This window comes from Bufo bufo, chromosome 10 (assembly GCF_905171765.1).
Source record: "Bufo bufo chromosome 10, aBufBuf1.1, whole genome shotgun sequence".
Lineage (NCBI taxonomy): Eukaryota > Metazoa > Chordata > Amphibia > Anura > Bufonidae > Bufo > Bufo bufo.
The window spans coordinates 30873053-30895592 of record NC_053398.1 but is presented as its reverse complement, the minus strand read 5'-3'; the positions used below and the strand labels follow the sequence as shown (position 1 = coordinate 30895592).

The window sequence follows — 22540 nt, the reverse complement described above, 5'->3', positions numbered from 1 at the left end:
ACAAATGAGGGAGGCTTCGGCGCGGCTGCGTTTTAATCAGTGCAGACAATTTAATACATAGCGAGCTCCTCGTTCTATAAACTCAGTTTACCGACTTGAGAGCAGATAGCAAGACTGTACGACTGCCAACGACTCCCCATAGCCGAGAGGGAAGCATCTGTACCTGCTCAGCTCTGCTCAGCCGGGATAAGGGTCAATAGCTCCTTGTGATACAATACTGATAATATTACAGGAGTACTAATGAAGTGCGAGCAGTAAGGAAATCAGTAAATCTGCCGTGTGTTAGCTCTGCATGGATAACATGCCTACAGAAGGATTTAAGTACATTAGGAGGACAAAGCAGATTAGTGACTGGCAGGGCGGAAAACTAGGATTTTATTCGGAACGGCCAAAGTCATTAGGCAATGGAAAAGTGATTACAGCTACGGAGGCTGCTGCTGGGGGCTGGAGGGGCACACTGTTAACGGCAGCAAACGTTAACGATGGGGCTTTAAGAGTTGCTTTAAAGGGAATGTGTCACAATTTATTTTCCTGCCAATTAAAACCAGTTGGCAACACATATCCTTTTTGTTTCTAATCTTTTTTTATTTTATGATTGCAGATTTTTTTTAATGCTATTGCCTGAGCAGTTCTTTGCAGCATTTGGGGGGGTTCTATATCTCCTTATGGAGAGCACCTTAATCGGTGTGCGGAGGTCATACATGCTTCTCTGGAGTTCTGGGAAGACTGTATGCAAATGAGCTCGAACATTGACTTATAAGATAGCTGCCTTACATCTGGTGGCATCAGAGGCAGAGCTTGTTAGGAGCTCGTCTACATATCTTCTTAAAGGGTTCTCCAGGACTTCGATACTTGATGACCTATCCTCAGGGTAGGTCATCAGTATCTGATCGGTGAAGGTCCGACACCCGAGACCCCTGCCAATCAGCTGTTTGGGAAGGCACTGGCTCTCCTGTGAGCGCTGTAGCCTTCTTTTAGCTTACCAAGCACAGTGCCGTGCATTATATAATGGCTGTGCTTGGTATTGCAGCTCAAACCTATTGACTTCTATGGGGCTGAGTGCGATACAAAGCACAGACAATATACAATGTATGGCACTGTGCTTGGTAAGCATGGAGAAGGCCGCAATGCTCATCGGAGCGCCATTGCCTTCCAAATAGCCGATCGGTGGGGGTCCCGGTGTTGGACCCCCACCAATCAGATACCGATGACCGATCCTGAAGATAGGTCATCAGTATCAAAATCCTGGAAAACTCCTTTAACAGCTTTTAGAGATATACTTTACAGCAGCCTCATGGGTCTTAGACACAATGGACAGGAGCTGACCAATTGACTTCTATGGCAGTTTTCTAGGCATGTTCTGTGACCTGTGTAGAGGTCAGGAGGGAGTTGATAAGCTTTGACAATCATATATTGTGAGTGCTGGATCCTGTGATATCTGTGTAAACAGGGGATATGTGTCATTCAAATCCTGTCTGTAATGATAAGTAGACAACTGCACAGGTTACAGCTATGGTACATCTTCCCCTGGTGTCATCATAAAGGGATTGTATGTATTACTCCTAGGGGGTAGAACCCTCAGCTGAATATTTCCTTAAAGGGGTTGGCCCATCTCACATTGCTAGGATATGGCACCAGTGTCAGATAGGTGCAGGCCACAGAGTTGGGAGCTCTAGAACGGGACCCCCAGAGTAAATGAGGGTACACTGTGCAAACGCCACCACCTCTCCATTCAGCTCTATTGGAGTTCCAGAAATAGGTGAGTCGCCTACCACACCTATCACTATATTTTGTAGTTTTGTATTTCCATTGTTTTGTTTTTCTTTTCCTTTTTAACCACTTCCAGACCAGGGCCACTGTTTTTTGAAAACCATAACTTTTTTTTCTCTACATTGGTTATGTAAATAGTTGTTGTGCCTTTTTTTGGTCACACATAGGGCTTTATTTTGGTGTCATTTTTATACTTATTTTGTTATAACCAGAGAGATGTAAAAAAAAAAAAGGGAGGAGGGGATTATCTATTATGTATTTTTTTTATTTTTTTTTGTTAATAGCAAAATGTGCAACTAAAATATTTTTTTATGTTCCCTTTCCAGAACTTTCCTTTTGATATATGGGATGCATCAGTTATGGTCACTGGGGGGTGGGACTAGAAGCTGTGGTTTGGCGTGGTGGTGGAATTTCTTTTAATATTATCTTTTTATTTATTTTATTTTATTTTACATTTTGTTCCCCCATAAGGTGACCTTTGGGGGACATTTAACTTTACATTTTTTTTTTCTATTGCTGTTTTTTCTGTAACGGGGGCTGACATATTAGCTCCAGTTACAGAGGGAATACAGCCCCCCGGAGAGGGTGTACAGGGCTGTATAACATCACTACACAGCTGATCTGGGTCTGATAAGATCCAGCAGCTCGGACAGACTCTAGGCCCCCCCAGCGATCACATGACCACTGGGACCGGAGCAGTTAGCAAAACAAAGGCAATGAAATATATAACATTACGTTGCCGGTGAAGAGAGCAGGTGAAAACTGAAGAGAATTGTGTGCCTGCACAGGAGTATTCCCTTTTAAAGTTCCTCCACATGCATGCTAACTCTCTGCTTTTCACAGCTAATTTCCATTCTCAGCAAGGGAGCAAGGAACCCTCATTATGATCAGTGAGACCTCATTGGTGGTAGCCTTACTGCTTAGGCAATGTGGCATACCCTATGGACTCTCCATAAATGACACTGGGGTTAAATACGGCCTTAGTCTCAGAAAACAGCAGTTGGTTTAGAGGAGAAACTGTCGCTTTGTTCTTGAACATCCATAAACTCTAGCCTGAAGCAAAGTACAAGTCTGGAATTTCAATGACTTATTGACAGAAGCTGATGTGTATGGAATCCAATTGTAGTTTCCCCAACACAGCAATTTACAGGATTACAACTTAAATGACTACCCGTGATCAGATCAGAGGTTTCCTGCCGCTACAGTTATGAGAATGTTCAACCTGGCTATTTTATTGTATATATCATGGATAAGCAACCTTCTGCACGCCAGCTGCTATGAAACTACAACTCCCAGCATGCAAACATGCTCGGCTGTTCTTTCAACTCCCATGGATAGGAATGGAGCATTCTGGGAGTTGTAGTTTCAGAACAGCTGGAGTGCTGAAGGTTGCTGATGCTGATCCCTGGTATACAGTATATCATTGAAACTAATTATGAAGTATTAACAATTAGGAAATGTAGCAGGGCAGTTGCATTCTGGGATCTGGAAATTTTGGGATCTGCACAACACCGGGACGGGAGTGTACTGTGCACAGAATAATGATGGAATAAATAGAAGGAGGGGTTCTCAATAGCATTTTCTGGTTTGCCACCCATTAAAGATCTAGTCTTTGTCCTCCATCTATTCTCTCCATTCCTCTGAAGAAGGGAGTCCTACATAGGCTCTTCCTATTAAATAGCAAATTACATGAGACCAACCAAGTCTCCAAGAGCAAGCACATGGCCTCTATTGTACGTTCACCCTTAGCATAAAAAATTTCAAAGGAGCTGCTGGGCTCCGCGTTTTAGCAATTGTTGAGTGTCACAGTCCCCATTGATCAGCAAACGGCACCATATCTTAGCTAAAGTTGTGTGAATCTTGTTGTGTTCTCATGAAAAAAAAATTGATAAACAGAACAAACAATGAGTGTAGAGATTGTAGTCACATTCAGGCCCTGGTGCCCTCAGGAAGCCCATGATCCCTCTACCACATAAGAAGACAACTGTATTATAAACACCCTTGCCAAATGTTATAAAGTAGCCTCTTGGAGGTCCGGCAAACTTTTTTTGGCCTTTGGCACATTACTTTTCGCAGAACATTTCCATTTTATAATAGACCACAACCCTTTCGTGATGCGGCGCCACCACCTCAATGTGTTTTTGGATGCTGGAGCTGAGTCTGATGATGCAGCATCATGGCACTGCACGCAATTAGATCTGCTTTCCAGATAGCGTCAGGAGGCTTCTGCGGCACCCGGCAGATGTGCCAACTCTTTTGGGAGATTGAGAAGTCTCCCCTTCTTTTGGGAGCCTTATGGACATTTAGGAAGAGTTGACAAGTACAGTTATGAATGACACATGGTGGATGGGTGGACCTATTACTGATTTTGTACTGGGGCAAAGGAGCTTGAAGCCAAATGTGCCTCTACGTACAAAGTTCACACTTAGTTGCTTGTTATGGCTAGTCTTAGCAAAGTGTCATACAAGATTTGTAGGTAATAATTTTAATTTTCTGATTTCCAAGACATTAATGTCCAACCGTTCTCTATCATTATACTAAACATATACTGTAGTACCTCATATGTGGCCCAGACTAAGATAAATAGTAGGAGCCACGATGTACTTAGACACTTCCAATAAATTGTTTAACTACATCTGACTTCATCCAGGCTTCATGACAACTCTGCTTTATATTTAGTATTACAGCCTCTCGGTCTCCAGAGAACCCACAGCTCCCTCTGTCACCCAAAGAGCCTGTGCTTTGTCTTCTTTCACATAATTCCCAACGATGTAATGAACTAAATTCGCCAGCTTCTCCTCTCATTTATGCCGCACTCCCACTCTGATTCTCAACATTGGTTTATGCACATAGGTTATTTCTATGGATTTTTAGGATTTTTCCCAATACAGTTTTACGGCAGCGGTAAGCACAGATATATGCAGTATGTCACCAAGCAAGCAATGAGATGTATGGTATGTAACCATGCAAGCAGTGAGATGAATGTTATTATGCAAGCAGTGAGATGAATGTTATTATGCAAGCAGTGAGATGTATGCTGTGTAACCATGCAAGCAGTAAGTAGTTTGCCACCATCCAAGCAGTGAGAGGCATGCCACTATGCAAGAAGTGAGGTGAATGTTACCATGCAAACAGCGAGATGTATGTAATCAAGCAAGCAGTGAGATGCAGGTCACCATGCAAGCAGGACATATATGCCACCATGGAAGAAGAGAGATGAATGTTACCATGCAAGCAGTGAGATGTTTGTAAACATGCAAGTAGTGGCGTGTTTGTAAAAATGCATGTACTGAGATGTTTGTAAACATGGAAGCAATTAGATGTCAGTCACCATTTAAGTAGTAGGATGTTTGTAAACATGCAAGTAGTGGGATGTTTGTAAACATGTATGTAGTGGGATGTTTGTAAACATGCAAGTAGTGATGTGTTTGTAAAAATGCAACTAGTGAGATGTTTGTAAACATTGAAGCATGTAGATGTCAGTCACCATTTAAGTAGTGGGATGTTTGTAAACATGCAAGTAGTGATGTGTTTGTAAACATGCAAGTAGTGGGATGTTTGTAAACATGTATGTAGTGGGATGTTTGTAAACATGCAAGTAGTGGGATGTTTGTAAACATGCAAGTAGTGATGTGTTTGTAAACATGCATGTAGTGAGATATTTGTAAACATGCAAGTAGTGTTTGTAAACATGCAAGTAGTGAGATGTTTGTAAACATTAAAGCATGTAGATGTCAGTCACCATTTAAGTAGTGGGATGTTTGTAAACATGTATGTAGTGATGTGTTTGTAAACATGCAAGTAGTGGGGTGTTTGTAAACATGCAAGTAGTGAGATGTATGTCACCATGCAAGCATTGAGATGTATGGTATGTCAGTCACCATGTAAGCAGTGAGGTGTACATTATGTCACCATGCAAGTAATGAGATGTACAGCAGGTAAAGATGCAAACGGTGACATGTATGTAACCATGCTAGTCTTGTGGTGCATTGCATCATGTAAGCATTGAGAGCCTGTCAGCAAGCAAACAGCTGAAGGAAAAATCTCAACTGCTTTCATTTGCCTTCTTGATACCTGTTACATTTGATAGGTTGCACTATACAAATTGTTATTTCTAAATTTTCTCTGCATCTACAGTATCAGCTTTATAAAACTGGACAGCAAAAGCCAACATTATTGTCTTTTTAACTCTATTAGGGATGTTTAAGAGCAAGAGCGGAACAGATAAAGAACACCAACTGAAGCCATCAAGAAGAAGTATGCCATGTTTAGCCCAAAGCCAAACCCACCCCCAGCATCTGAACAAGCAGTCTACAGTGCTCCAGCAGAATAAAGTCCAGCCTCAACCAGATAGTGAAGGATCGTCAGCAATCGATGCAGAGCCTCAGCAAGGTAAAACCTATTGATTCTTGACATAATAGGATTCAAGGTCAGAAGGCTTGGGAGTTGAAGGGCAATTCTAGTGTGTGGACTTTGTTATTGATCTGAAATTGTATATTATTATTATTATTATTATATTTTTACGGCAATAGAATAACCTATCAAACGAAAAAATAATATTTTATGGATATTATATCACAGCATAGGAGGTAAGGCAATCATATATGTACAGATCGTTCACAGATCTGAGGAATATGTCAGGGTTTTTCAATGTCTTTGATAATTGTAAGGACCATATAGAAGCAACATTGACATTTTCCGTTTCCTAGTAGTTTGCCTTTATCGTAGCATTTGAAAGCTGTGTTTCTTTTTGTCAGGAATTTGTGTCGCTGTTTGAATTGGCCAAATTATAATTATTTCAGTGCTTACTTGGTGTGCAGATTTCGTTTTCATGGCAATGAAGAGCAGTAGATATTACGGTAATGCACCTAAGTGGAAAAATTCCATTGACATGTCTAAAAATTATATAGAATATATATTCATGTCAGAAGCTGGTGATTATACAAAGATGAGCTGTGCTACATAGACATTGCTTGTCTCCGATGGCATTTGTACCGAGTTTCATCTCTTGTGCCGACCCCTGAACGACTTACATGTTTCCGCACCTTGAGCAGCTGGAGGATATTACACAGTACTGAGTGCGAGTTGCTAAAAAAAAAACACAAAAGAGATGCTGCACATCTTCTTTTTGGAAAAGATTAGGGCATTTCATATCGGCCACCTAGGAATCTCTCCCCTACTCTTCAAAAAGATGTTCTGCAGCAGCTGAAGTGTGTATTATATAGTTCTGCTACGAAACAACATAACACAAACCTCAGATGCTGCAGACCTCCTTTTGGTAAAGGACGCTGAAGTTTCATATCAATCTATAGCGGACAGGAATTTCACAATAACTTATCAAAAAGATGTTCTGGCCTCCATTAGGTTAGTGTTCGCCAGTTTACTTTTCAGCAACTCCATGCTATTCCATACAGAGACATCTAGTAAAACAACGTATACCATGTGGTATACATTTATTACCATGGTAGCCTATGGGTGATGTGCAGTGACCAGGTTTGGGGTGGCCCAAACACTACGCTAGAAATTCATTCATAACTTCTAGTAGAAATAAGAAAGTAATGGCACAACATCGAGCCATAAGAATAGATGCTCCAGAATTGTTATTAGATGAGGAATGCATGTAGCTATTCAAACAGGAATGTCAGGAGTAGTGAAAGGTCCTCTTTAAGTTAGACTGGCAAACAGAAAGTGTTCAATATCTGGGTACAAACGTCACCAATAAGATAAAACTCCTGTATCGCCCTTTACTTGAGGAAGTAGAAAGAGATCTGGCCCAATATAGCAAACAGGAAATATCTTGGTTAGATCGCATAGAGACTTTCCAGATGCTATCTCTTCCAAAAATATAATACGAATTTAGGACAGTCCCTATTTCCCTACCACTATCTTTTTTCACTCGTATCAATAGAATTCATAATACATTTATATGGGCTCCCAGACTACAGCGCATAGCTTACAAACTGTTGAACAAATATAGGAAAGCTGGAGGACTAGGTCTTCCCAACATATACGATTACTACCTTGCTACCTGTCACAGTACCTTTTGTGACAGAGGTTAGAAGATCGGAGAGACTGACTGCACGTGAGGGTAACTGACAGTCTCTTGATTCTCAGTGTTGTGGTTTGGTAATGACCACACCTCTTGTCAGGTGCAGCCCCTGGTCATTACTGCATTCCCTATTTAGTTTGGTTTCACACTTCATACCATGGGGTTGATATTCTCCGCTTGGATTTGGAAGAGTTGGTGTGTGGACCTTACCTGTGTTCCTGCTCATCCATTTTCTATAAGATAAGTTGTACTGCTCTTTGTCTTTGGTTGTTTCCCCTGTGCTTGTTGTTACAAGGCCTCAGGGAGACGTTGGTTTGTTCACCTAGGAAGGAACCAGTAGTCTCATTCCCTGCCACTACCTAGGGCATTTCAGGGCTCCTATGGTCTAGGTTCGGGCGTATGTATTTTCCCACCTTCAGGGTCTATACATACTGACAGGAGTCAGGGCCAGGTTTAGGGGCTTCATAGGAGGTGCCCTTCTCCCTCTCCCTAGCCTTGAGGCCTAGTTCTGTGTCCCTCCCCTCCCCTGTATTCGTGACACTACCCACACGAGTTTCCTGAGAGAATGGTGGAGAGGAGATGTACAACAACATTGGATACACATAGAGACAGCTACAGCTGTCTCTCCTAGCCACAATGTAAAGGCGCTACTCATAGCTGCTCTAGACCCACCACTCCCCCTGGGATCCCTACCAAGTTTCCTTTCTACCTCAACTTCATTATGGAGGACTTTTCACTCCAAAGCTCCCAAAACTCAATTCTCCCTCTAATAGCCTTACCTCTGCAACATTCCTCTTGAAAGACTCCCATCTCAAACAGTTCTCCTCCCTACATGAACAATATCTCATTTCTCATAAAGACTTCTACATGTATTCTAGAATAAGATATCTCTTCCAAAATAAAGACCCTTTTAAGGTATCGGCATGTAAAGAGATCCTTGATCTCTGGAACACTGAAAGCCCTTCATTGAATGGCTTGAGGCCTATTTATTTTATTATTGACTCCAAACGAAAGTTTAAGTCCACACCATTTATTTCATGAGAAAGAGATAGGTAAGTTTTTTCCAGACTTTGCTCTCTTTTATTTCTACTACATTCACTTGTGTTACTCACTATGAAGCTGCTATTAAAACAATGCTTAGATGGTATCTCACACCTGACAGACTAAGTCACATATACCCAGGCACTTCCAATTTGTGTTGGCGGGGATGTAGGGGCAGGGGATCCCTCCTTCATATCCTCTGGTCATGCCCCATGATTCAAACTACATAGAAAGACAGTTTCACACTCCTTTCCTCCATCACAGGAAACCATATCATTACCTCCCCAGAACTGGCCCTATTGTTTCATAATATAGTAAATTTTCCAACCAGGTCACGATGCGTTATAGCCCATATCTTGTTGTCTACAAAATTGGTTACAACGAGATATTGGAAGTCCCCAACTATTCCTCAATTGAAAAAAGTGATAGACTTGGTAAAATACCTCATGTGCATTTGAAAAGATGATCGCTTATATGAACCACACCTACCCCCGATTTGAATCCTCGCGGATCTGGCTGTCGTCTACTTACATAGTTATACCTAGCCAATAATAACTTTTGGCATCTTTTATTATTACTGAGAGTGTTTAGTTTCATTTTGTTCTATTTTCTTTTTTCTTTTATATTTGGTTGATGTATTATGTACCTTCCAATTTGACTCGACTTAGTCGGAGCATTATCTCTGTGTGCATACATTTCAAGCATATGTTACAACAATCTGATGTATTACTCATTTACCAAAATGTAAGATCTGTTGTGCTTGGATGCATACTTGCCACTTGACTTTGGAATACCCATCATTTTGGGATGTTCTTCTTTAATGTTAACTAGATACATTGTTTTGTATTTGTTTATTTTGAAAATCCAATAAAAAACTATTGTCATAAAAATGAAATCCTTGAATTAATACTTGGACTAGATATTTATTTTCTATAATATAGTATGTATATTACACACCTTTCAAATATGTCTTTCACCTACAAGATTCTTGTATGGCAGTGATGTGTCACCAGTGTCTCCGAAGCCACTTGCGCCTGTAACCCTGCACCTCCCCCCCCCCCCTTCTCCCTGCAATTGAAAGCTTCACATGTTATTGTGCACCAGTAACCTCAGGGATATCATAGCATTATTGGACCCTAGCACTAGGACATAAAAAAAAAAAAAAAAAGAAAATATAAGATTATATATATATATATATATATATATATATACAGTACAGACCAAAAGTTTGGACACACCTTCTCATTCAAAGAGTTTTCTTTATTTTCATGACTATGAAAATTGTAGATTCACACTGAAGGCATCAAAACTATGAATTAACACATGTGGAATTATATACATAACAAACAAGTGTGAAACAACTGAAAATATGTCATATTCTAGGTTCTTCAAAGTAGCCACCTTTTGCTTTGATTACTGCTTTGCACACTCTTGGCATTCTCTTGATGAGCTTCAAGAGGTAGTCCCCTGAAATGGTTTTCACTTCACAGGTGTGCCCTGTCAGGTTTAATAAGTGGGATTTCTTGCCTTATAAATGGGGTTGGGACCATCAGTTGTGTTGGGGAGAAGTCAGGTGGATACACAGCTTATAGTCCTACTGAATAGACTGTTAGAATTTGTATTATGGCAAGAAAAAAGCACCTAAGTAAAGAAAAACTAGTGGCCATCATTACTTTATGAAATGAAGGTCAGTCAGTCAGCCGAAAAATTGGGAAAACTTGGAAAGTAAGGGCTATTTGACCATGAAGGAGAGTGATGGGGTGCTGCGCCAGATGACCTGGCCTCCACAGTCACAGAACCTGAACCCAATCGAGATGTTTTGGGGTGAGCTGGACTGCAGAGTGAAGGCAAAAGGGCCAACAAGTGCTAAGCATCTCTGGGAACTCCTTCAAGACTGTTGGAAGACCATTTCAGGGGACTACCTCTTGAAGCTCATCAAGAGAATGCCAAGAGTGTGCAAAGCAATAATCAAAGCAAAAGGTGGCTACTTTGAAGAACCTAGAATATGACATATTTTCAGTTGTTTCACACTTGTTTGTTATGTATATAATTCCACGTGTGTTAATTCATAGTTTTGATGCCTTCATAGTCATGAAAATAAAGAAAACTCTTTGAATGAGAAGGTGTGTCTAAACTTTTGGTCTGTACTGTATATCAGTATATACAGTATCATAACATAAGCATAAGATAACATATAATGTATATAAACAACATATAACTATAAGACATAACATATAAACAACATATAATATAGATAAGAATAACAACATAGCTAGTGTTGAGCGAATTAAAGCATACTTTTTGTAGTAACAATCTTTTTTTTTTCTAAAATGGTAGCTGCACATGTTACAATGTGTCACATCCCTATAACAAACCTCCTCCTGTACAGTTTCACTGTGAGCTGAGTATAGGGAGAGATGTGATGAGCGCTAGGAACAATGTTGCTGAAAACTGTTAAAAAAGAATATTGGAGACTTGGAGAGTGCAGAGACAGTACAGGGAGATTGTAGGGAAAGTTATTTGAGAATGTAGGGAGAGCACAGGGAGAACATAGGGAGACTGCTGGTTGAATGTAATCACCTTGTGCATCTTGTTCAACTGCTGTGACATTCATGGTTAATCCACTACATTACTGTTCAGCTAATGTACACTATGGCTGACACAGTTGCCTGGGTCCTCCAAAGTAACAGGCAGTGGTAAAAATGTTGCTATAGCCAGCACACAGCAAGAAGCCAGACTGCCACTGTCATCCAGCGGTCATGTTTTGACCAACAATCCAGTTCTTTACAATCATCTGAAGTGACAACAGATACACATAGCCAGTGGGTTCCTTTGAAACCATGCTGCCTCTGTGGCTTCACCCTAAAATTCCTGAACCTGCCTTTTGCTTTTGCTGCTTCTTCTGCTAGCGAAGGGTGGGAGCACATGTTGCAAGAGGTCAGGGACATGCACAAGAGACAGTGATGGTGACACAAATGACGAACACACAGATGTACTGTAGATGATGACGTAGCCGATTGCATGTGGAAGTCAGATGAAGAGAGGGCACCGACATCATCGGGGATCAAGGGTGGCAGCGTGCTCGTAAGACAGCATTGTGGAAGCGTGCCTATGAGACAGCAGAGTGGAAGCAGTGGGAGATCTTCAGCCAAATGCAGGATGAGTACACCATCTGCTACTCGGAAGACTACCCGTGAGAAACACACTAGCAGTACAGGGGTTCACAAAAGCAGCAGCAGGCAGACATCACACTGTGGTGAAGAGAAAAATGCCATACTCACCAGTGTGGAAATTTTTGTTTTAGTTGCTGGGCACATTAGCATGGCGGTATGCAGGATGCGCGGGCAGAAGGTGAGGCGCGGCCAAAATGCTAATGTTGGAACAATGGCCCTGCATCAACACATGGAGCGAAACCATAAAGTGGCTTGGGAAAACCGTTCCTCTAATTTAGTGTTACAGCCTGATGCAACAACCACTGCATCTCCCAACGGCCCACACCCCCTCTCCAACAGTCAGGGGTCATCAACGTCAGCACAACGTCTTCCCATCAACCTCAATGTTTTCTATTGCTCCTGATGCTCCTCCTCATCACTTGTTTTGACAGCAATCGATCACCGAGGTGATTGCAAAAAGACAACAGTATGCATGCACTCATCCAGTGGTGCATAAGCTGAAAATGCACCTGGCCAAGTTGCTGGTACTACACTATCTCCCTTTCCATGTAGTTGACTATGGAAGTAGTATGTAGTAGAATATGGAAATCATTCTTTTTTATGCACCCCTTAGGGGGACCAGTTCTCAATGATTACATCCTCATTTTTTGCTGGCTTTACTTCTTTCAAATCGTTCTTTGCAGTCCCCATGTCCGAGAAAAGCTAGCAGGATGCAGAGAGAGATTGCACTATGAGGTACTCTTCATATGTAGTTTCAGGATGCAAGGGTTAAAGGTAAGGATAACTTTAATTATTAGGTAAAATGTATATTGTGGTCAATTATTGGCCCCATGCGGCCCCTTTATGTAATTCTCATACAAAACGCGCATTTCCAGGAGATTGCAGGCCACAACAGCAATAATTTGCATATTGTGCCACACATCTAATCAGCCAAACCCAATACCAGCAACAGCCCCTGTTTGGCTAACATGTTATATGGCAGCTACTAGTTTTCAGGCTCCTGTCCCCTATGGCAATAATCCAGCGGCCATGTTTGATCCATCCACCATGTTCGGCCCATCTGGTTTAAAATTTCTTCATGGTTTGTTTTCAGAGCATATTTTTGGTTTTGCATTTTCATTTTAAAATAATTTGATCCTTTGTCCTATCCATTGTAATAGAGATATATAAGGGTGAATATGATTTTGACGCGCTCCTTGCTGAGCTGTGCCTCATGCACAGTGCAGCAGGGAGGTTACCATGGCAGCCATGGAAAGCTTCAGAAGCATCCAGGCTGCCATGGTAACTGGATGGAGCCTCACAATTTCACTATGGGGGTTCTTATTGGAAGGCAGAGAGAGCTGCATCACTCTGCTTACCTCACATTTGCATGATCGCTGCATCTAAAGGAGTTAAATGGCAGGGTTCGCCGGAATGGCCATTCTCTGCCATTGCGACTGGGTGACTGATGACTGATGTATGATACAGCCGTCACTATTGGAACTGTTGGCACCGATGCACGCCAAATTCCCAGTAGTGTAATAAATCGTGCTGGGTAGGGTTGTGACAGATTTTGAATTAGTTATGCCTCTGTGTGAAACTAAATACATGTAAAGTTTGGAAGTCATCTGGACTGGCCCAAGAACTATCTTACTCTATGAATCGTTGAGATTTATACAAGATTATTAATAAACCTTATCCATGCAAACGGAATGGCCCCCATTTATTTAAAACCTGCACCAGTGCTATCGGCATCCAAATAAATGAACTATCTGTGTCAAATCAGAACCCAAAGTCAATCAGAATTCGGGTTAAGACTCAGATATGAAATCAAAACCAAATCACGGACATGTCGGCCTTTTTTAATTCTAAAAAACGCATTGCTGTATTAGGCTTTAAACAAATCCTCTTGCATCAACTATGTTTTTTTCAAGTCTGGAGTATATGCACAGAGACAACTTAAGTCAATTTCCAGAACCAAACCAAACACAGAATAGATCTTGTCTTTTCAGTGCCATTTTCCGATTTCTTATAAAAAAATTAAAATCTGAATTAGTAGAGAAGAGTCGTAACTGGAAAAGCCTGCCGGATCTGCTAAACGCAGATATGAAACAAACAACCATCCCTCTGGAGGACCCCGCATGCCTGTGTATTACATAGATAGCCAATGAATCTCAATGAGAACTGTGTAATGCTTTATTTCCCCTGTGGTGACGCTGCAGGAAAATTGAACACTTGCTACCAGTTTCCATCACCGATTACAGCTTTTTGCTTGGGGTCCCAGCAGTTTGGTGGAATTACCCTGAGAACATAAAGTGATTGCCCAAAGCAGACAACACCTTTAAAGGGGTTGTTCACCCCTGGGGGATTTTCATGAAGACTCCCCATCATGGCCGGACCTGCGGAGGGAATCCCACCACTGGGATCCGGCTCCTTTGCTCCCACACAGCTACCTCCACTCTCTCTGTATTAGCATCCGGTTGTACATGGGTCCTGTGGCTGCTGCATGGGTGACATAAACTCCATGCGCCATGTCACTGTGGAGAACAGAGAACAGAAGAGGCTGTGGGGGAGCGAGGGAGCTGGAATCCAGCAGAATAGATCAGGTAAGTCTAATTCCCTCAGAAGGTTTGGCCACACAGGAGTTCTGCCTTAAAGGCCCCTTTTTAACCATTCCAGGTGATGGTAACAGATAGTGTTGAGCGAATCGAAGTCCGAATTCCAGGATAAATTTGATTCGCCGTGACGTGGTAGCAAATCTGTTTAACCTAAAATAGTGCAAAAAAACTAAAATATCATACTTACCTGCTCCATTTACTTGCGACAGGCCATCAGCCTCCATCTAGCTTGAAGATCTCAGCCAAAATCCTGTGCGCGGTGACGTATGATGTCACCATGCCAGCCAGCATGATGACGTCATCTCAGGCTGCGCAAGATTTCGTGCCAGATCTTAAAGCTAGCATATATGGAGCAAGTAAGTATGATTTTTATTTATTTATTTATTTTTTAAATTTTACTATTGCTTTCAGATGCCGCGAGCATGTATGACAATGAAGGGGGCGGCGGCACAATCGTGGTTCCCTGTCTTTGCACCCATTACTTACAAAGAAATGCGCTTTGTGACAAAGTAATTCGTCATGAAGCAAAATTTTTTGTAACGTTCAGCGAAGCAGCCAAATCAAATGTTCCAATATTTTGCTTATCTCCAGTAACAGATATAGTAGGGTTCTTCAAAGAGAAGTCTATCTACATGCTGTGGTCTGAGGATCACAAGGCATTGATAACAAAAAGTTTCAAGATTACTTTAATTATGAAATTCACTTGATTGCATTTGTGGCATGCTTAATGGGTTCTTGATTCCTTAGTAAAGGTTGTGCAATTTAAGTGCCTTAATTGTTAATTGCCGATGAGGCAGCTGTGATGTGGGTGCATATATGCAAGCTGCTACACAAAACCACCCATATAGCCTTCAAAGAGCAAGAAATGCACTTGAAATGGCTCTTGGCCGAAGAAGAAATGTGCTGTGTCGTGCTCAGTCTCCACACACAAGCCATTAGGTTTAATGCAAAGGGTGAAAACGGAGAGAGAGAAGCATGGTGAGTCCTGTAATCTCTTCATCGTCACTTTGCTATTTGGAATTTTCTTTACTCTGAGTTTCTTAATGGAACTGATTGGTCCCACCATATTTTATGAAGATCGCTGTCGTTTTTGTTTTACTATTGCCAGTTCTGGTCAAACCCATTAAAGGACTTATCCCACGAAAGTGTTACTATGAAATGAACAAGACCATTACAAAAAAACGATTTGCTTTCTTTAATGTACATGACATTTTCCTTTCTGGTAGAACCCCCTGTTGTTTATCCTTCTGGTCCACCTTCTCCTGCATTCAGTGGTTGATGTGTTCATTGCAAGAGGAAATTGTGGGGGCTTTATGCGAGGGGTTATTTTCTATGAGGCCAAGGAAGGGATTAACAAGAACTCATTGCAATGCATCCTGAGAGGTGAAGGTGCTTGATTGTCTCATGTGAAGAGTTGCAGCCCACCCACAGAAAGGGAAGAAAGTCTTCTTGATATGTGAGTATAAATATTTTTTTGACTTTCTGGCATGACCACTTTAAAGGAAATCTGTCGCCAGTTTTATGCCAACCTATCTCAGAGACCGTGATTGAAACACTGGGTTATTTGTTTTGACCCAAAGTTTTCTTAAAATGCCTATTGATCAACTCCAGTGCAAACCAAGTGCTGGAGTTCACTCAATACAGGGAACTGCCTGGGGAGTCCTATTCATAGGCAAAATGCTGTACCTGGAAGATTCCCGGTGGGCCAACTGCCATGTGTCCCATCAAAAACCCTCACTACACTGAAGGCCGCCCTCAATTCCTTAATTAGAGCTGAAGCGCACCTCTAATATGACCACTTTTATGACTGCAGGGCAGACTAGAAGGACCGTGTGATCTTCTCTGCTGTTATTCTGCTATGTTCTTTTATCTGTAGCCCAGAGAAAGACATATGCTGAGTATGTTCTAACTGTTGCAATGGAGACCCACCCAAGATAAAAAAAAAAAATTCGGTTTCACTTTGCAAAACATACAGCCTCCAAGTCAGACTCATAAAAACTCAAGTACAATTATTGCAAAGGAAAGACGTTTAGATGTTTAGGTTCAGCCTCATTTGCGTACTTGGTACTTGAAAATTCATGCCCTGAGGAAACAGGAATGTCTGTCTGCCATGTTACCGATCGTTGATGTATTCTGCACTTGAAGTCCAGGTATTTGCTATTGACATAAATGTTAGCATGGAGGATGTTCAGGAGACATAAATTGCATTATCTTTAGCTAGAACTCCTATTGGTGAAGCTGTTGTTATTGACTCCATCGTCTGAAGAAATTTGTTGACTTGCATTCCTTTAGTAATACTGCAGATCCATGAATTATGGGAAAAACTTACGGTCGTTTCTTGTTGGATCTGATAGGAAGGAGGAAAAATGGTAATTGCAATGTTATAAGATGTTCTGGATAAAAACTGTCACCATGATATATAAGAGCGTGCTAGAAGATTACTGCAATGAGAAACAAGAGTGGAGACCGCAGTGCAGGCATAGCATTGACAGAGCCACCCAGATGATGGCTCAGAGTGTTATATCACAATATTAATATCGCTTCCACTGTATATATTGGGCCATCCATCGTTGCAATTCACTGGCATGATATTTATTTTAGCCACAATGGATGGTCTCACTGAGACTGCAGGCTTTTTAGACTATTTAATTGCTACTTCACATATTGGATGTTGCCATACCCCATGGTTGGGGTGTATATTGACTGATTTATTAGGCAACATTCATCACATTATTTACCCTTCCCCTTCAGTAAGTTATTTTTTGGGGGTTTCTGCCTAGGGGTCGTAGGTTTGTCCCCATTTTTATAGAGATTCTTAATAAAGTTGTTTATTATTTTTAATGTTTTCCTGAGGCAGTGATTCAGACATAGTATAACCTCCAGAAGAGAAAAAAGTCACGACAGAGTGCCTCTCTCAAGAGTGTCCCAACCTAAAGAACATCAATGAGCCATGAGCAAGAAATTATCAATGGATTGTATATCTCAAATCATCTAGTTTTGCCCAGACTCATGCAAATATGCCCCAATTTGAAGATCAGGTGAGGCTTAAAATGTCCCACAGAAGGGGGTGCAGGTTGTGGAAATTTAGATCTTCTAAGGTTTAGTTAAAACTGAATCAATCACATTTTAGGTTTCAAAGAAATTCAGTATTCGCAGAGGTGCCAAAAGGCTTATTTTATTCGATCCACACATGCCATCCACAAAATGCAATTTGTAAGTGAGCTATTATGGGATACTGGCTGGTGTCTTCTGGGTGATTTCTCTGTGCTAGGGTTGCTTACCGTCAGTCAATGTAGTAGTGCCGTCATCGGGAGGGCTACTTGCAGCTTTGCACATGTGTGTGTAAGCATGTTATCTGTATTTTATTTATTTTCTGTTGCGTATGTAGCACCATGTTCTATAGTGCAGTAACTGCCATTAATCATCAGTGTCTCTGTCACCAATAGAGCTCACAATTAAATTTCTTAGAATCTGAATCCGAATCCGAAAAGTTTCTCAAATCTCTTGAATCTTTCGAATCTCGAATCCTACGAATCCTGTACATAAGAATTGAGTTAATGGTGTAAGAAACAAAGTGATCCAAACTCAATATTATTTTAATATGAAAAAATAAAGAGTCCTTACTTTTTTAACAAAGTATTCAGATTTGGATTAGAAAAAAATTGCAAATACAGGGTAATACAGCGCACATACCTCTTACATCCAGTGACGTCTCTTTGACGTAGATGTTCTCTTTCCTCATCTTCTCCTTTCAGACCTTCAGATCAGACCTCCAGTTTTCAGCCATTTTTCTTCTCTGCAGTTTGACCAAAAAAATCTTAGTTTACTACTTTTCCATCATTCTCGCATCTTTTGGACAAATCATCCTACCACAATATCCTATCATCCTACCACAATACTGTGCCGCTGTGGTCCCCAATACTATACTGCAGAAACAGATAAACCCCCTGATAATACTAGTACCACACAGAGCCCCCCCATATAAAATACTCCTTCTTTGTGGCCTCAGTAGATGCCCCCATAGTGTCCCCCAATAATGTACCAGTAAAAAGGGACCCCCATAATGCCCCCCAATAATGTGCCAGTAAGTGTCCCCATAGATGCCCCCCCATGTGCCAGTATCAAGTGCCAACCCCCCCATGTGCCAGTATCAAGTGCCTCTCTCTTTCCCCCCCATGTCCCAGTATCATAGTGCCATCTCGCCCCCCCCCAAAGTTCCAGTATCAAGTGCCTCTCTCCCCCCCATGTGCCAGTATCATAGTGCCATCTCCCCCCCAATGTGCCAGTATCTAGTGTCTCTCTCCTTCCCACCCACCTCCCCATGTGCCATTATCATAGTGCCATCTCCCCCCCCAATGTGCCAGTATCATAGTGCCATCTCCCCCCCAATGCACCAGTATCATAGTGCCATCTCCCCCCTCCCAATGTGCCAGTATCAAGTGCCTCTCTCCTTCCCCCCACCCCATGTGCCAGTATCATAGTGCCAACCCCCACATGTGCCAGTATCATAGTGCCATCTCCCCACCAATGTGCCAGTATCATAGTGCCATCTCCCCCCAATGTGCCAGTATTATAGTGCCATCTCTTCCCCCTCCCAATGTGCCAGTATCATGGTGCCATCTCCCCCCTCCCAATGTGCCAGTATCATAGTGCCATCCCCCCTCCCAATGTGCTAGTATCAAGTGCCTCTCTCCTTCCCATCCTTCCCACACCCCCCACCCACCCCCCCCACCCCCCCCCCCCCCACGTGCCAGTATCAAGTGCCTCCCGCTCCCCCCATGTGGCAGTAATAGTCCGGTATTTAAAAAAAAAAAACACTTATACTTACCTCCATGTCAGCAATGCGATGCAGGCCTCTTCCGGCCTGTATGTCCATATATGGAGTCAGTGCTTGTGTATTTCAGAAAAGTTTCTGCTGGGACTCGAACCCGCGACCTTCTGCATTAGAGGCAAGCACCTAACTGCACATCTATAAGAGCTGCATAGCCACTGCCTGAAAAAATATGAGATTTCTACTGTAGACTCTTTGATAGCTAGTGTACTTCCATACACTCAGCTCTGCTATATCTCTATATGACAGCTGCCCCAGCACACCCAGCACTACTACATCTATACACATAACAGCTGCCCCAGCACACCCAGCTCTGCTACATGTATACACATGACAGCTACCCCAACACACTCAGCCCAGATATACCCAGGGGTGCACCTAGCCTTTCTGCTGTCTGAGGCGAAAACTGAAATGCCACCCCCCCATGCCAATTTTCATGGCCCTTCTGCTGCCCCCCTCTTGCCCCTACCTGGTGCTGCCTGTGAGGCGATCGCCTCACCTGCCCTAATTGGTGGTGCACCCCTGGATGTACCATATACAGTCTGCCCAGTCTCTAGTGACCCGTTGATATCTTCTTTGTCTGATAGTATATTGCCTTGTTGACCCATTGGTGCAATGTCAACTCCTGGTGATATAATATGTATTACAGGTTCCCTGTAGTGATTAGTATGTTGTTAGTCTAACACACCAAGAATGTCGGGATTTACAACAGTCTAATGTGTTTGGGTACTTTCTCCTGACAGATATAGTCGGGAAGAAAGGATCAGGAGAAGTAAATATTTTTGTGGGATTTTTTTGTTCTTTCAAGAGATAAGAGTATCTAACAGTGGCTTTCCCCCTCCATCACCATTGACAACATACATGTTCAACTAAACTGATTGTGAGTAAGTAAGGACTATGAAGGTGTCGGAAGTGAAAGCTGTTGACCAAACTATTGATCAGGGGACAGCTGTTGAATGCTTGGCCAGCTTTAGTTTTTGTTGTTCTGTTCTGCCAGTGTTATCAGTGTGACATCATCCTTAACCCCTTAAGGACTCAGCCCTATTTCACCTTAAGGACTTGGCCATTTTTTGCAAATCTGACCAGTGTCACTTTAAGTGCTGATAACTTTAAAACACTTTGACTTATCCAGGCCATTCTGAGATTGTTTTTTCGTCACATATTGTACTTCATGACACTGGTAAAATGAAGTCAAATTTTTTTATTTTTTTGCATAAAAAAATACCAAATTTACCAACAATTTTGAAAAATTGGCAAATTTCTAAGTTTCAGTTTCTCTAATTCTGTAATACATAGTAATACCCCCAAAAATTGTGATGACTTTACATTCCCCATATGTCTACTTCATGTTTGAATTATTTTGGGAATGATATTTTATTTTTTGGGGATGTTACAAGGTTTAGAAGCAAATCTTGAAATTTTTCAGAAATTTACAAAAACCAAATTTTTAGGGACCACTACAGGTCTGAAGTCACTTTGCGAGGCTTACATAATAGAAACCACCCAAAAATGACCACATTCTATAAACTAAACCCCTCAAGGTATTCAAAACTGATTTTACAAACTTTGTTAACCCTTTAGGTGTTGCACAAGAGTTATTGGCAAATAGGGATGAAATTTGAGAATTTCATTTTTTTGCCTAATTTTCCATTTTAACCCATTTTTTCCACTAACAAAGCAAGGGTTAACAGCCAAACAAGACTGTATCTTTATTGCCCTGACTCTGCCGTTTACAGAAACACCCCATATGTGGCCGTAAACTACTGTACTGGCACACAGTAGGGCGTAGAGGGAAAGGTGCGCCGTATGGTTTTTGGAAGCCAGATTTTGCTGGACTGGTTTTTTGACACCATGTCCCATTTGAAGCCCTCCTGATGCACCCCTAGAGTAGAAACTCCATAAAAGTGACCCCATCTAAGAAACTACCCCCCTCAAGGTATTCAAAACTGATTTTACAAACTTTGTTAACCCTTTAGGTGTTGCACAAGATTTAATGGAAAATAGAGATACAATTTCAAAATTTAACTTTTTTGGCAGATTTTCCATTTTAATATTTTTTTTCCAGTTACAAAGCAAGGGTTAACAGCCAAACAAAACTCATTATTTATGGCCCTGATTCTGTAGTTTACAGAAACACCCCATATGTGGTCGTAAACTGCTGTTCGGGCACACGGCAGGGCGCAGAAGGAAAGGAATGCCATACGGTTTTTGGAAGGCAGATTTTGCTGGACTGTTTTTTTTGACACCATGTCCCATTTGAAGCCCCCCTGATGCACCCCTAGAGTAGAAACTCCAAAAAAGTGACCCAATTTTAGAAACTACGAGATAGGGTGGCAGTTTTGTTGGTACTAGTTTAGGGTACATATGATTTTTGGTTGCTCTATATTACACTTTTTGTGCGGCAAGGACACAAGAAATAGCTTTTTTGGCACGTTTTTTTTTTTGTTATTTACAACATTCATCTGACAGGTTAGTCATGTGGTCATTTTATAGAGCAGGTTGTCACGGACGCGGCGATACCTAATATGTATACAATTTTTTTTATTTATGTAAGTTTTACACAATGATTTCATTTTTAAAACAAAAAAAATGTTTTAGTGTCTCCATAGTCTAAGAGCCATAGTTTTTTCAGTTTTTTGGGCGATTATCTTGGGTAGGGTATGATTTTTGCGGGATGAGATGACGGTTTGATTGGTATTATTTTGGCAAGTAAGGTGGGTAAAATTTCAATTTCCTCATAGTTTTAATTTTTTTATTTTTATGGCGTTCACCGTGCATGGAAAGTAACATGACCGTTTTATAGATCAGGTCGTTACGGACGTGGCGATACCAAACATGTGTAGGGAATTTTATTTTTTTCATTTTTAATCAGTGATAAATGTGTTTTTTGATTTTTACATTTTTTTTCACTTTTTTTCACTTTTTTTTTTACCCAGACCCACTTGGTTCTTGAAGATACAGTGGGTCTGATGTCTGCATAATACAGTACAGTACAATATATAGTGTACTGTACTGTATTTTACTTACACTTTGTCTGAACAAATCCATGCCTTTAGCACAGATCTGTTCAGCACCATGG

General features: G+C 41.4%; 1 protein-coding gene across 3 annotated transcripts in view; it reads left to right on the top strand.

Moving 5' to 3' along the window:
- The window catches only part of ANO3 (anoctamin 3), a 509047-nt gene that overhangs the window by 294930 nt on the left and 191577 nt on the right, over nucleotides 1-22540 (top strand). For 2 of the 3 annotated variants that reach the window (XM_040409380.1, XM_040409381.1), the window contains exon 2: nucleotides 5968-6162. In XM_040409380.1, coding sequence (XP_040265314.1) covers nucleotides 5968-6162 — 195 coding nt within the window. Of the gene's footprint in view, nucleotides 1-5967; nucleotides 6163-16629; nucleotides 16781-22540 lie in introns of those variants that run through there. The other variant, XM_040409382.1, reaches the window with a different exon arrangement.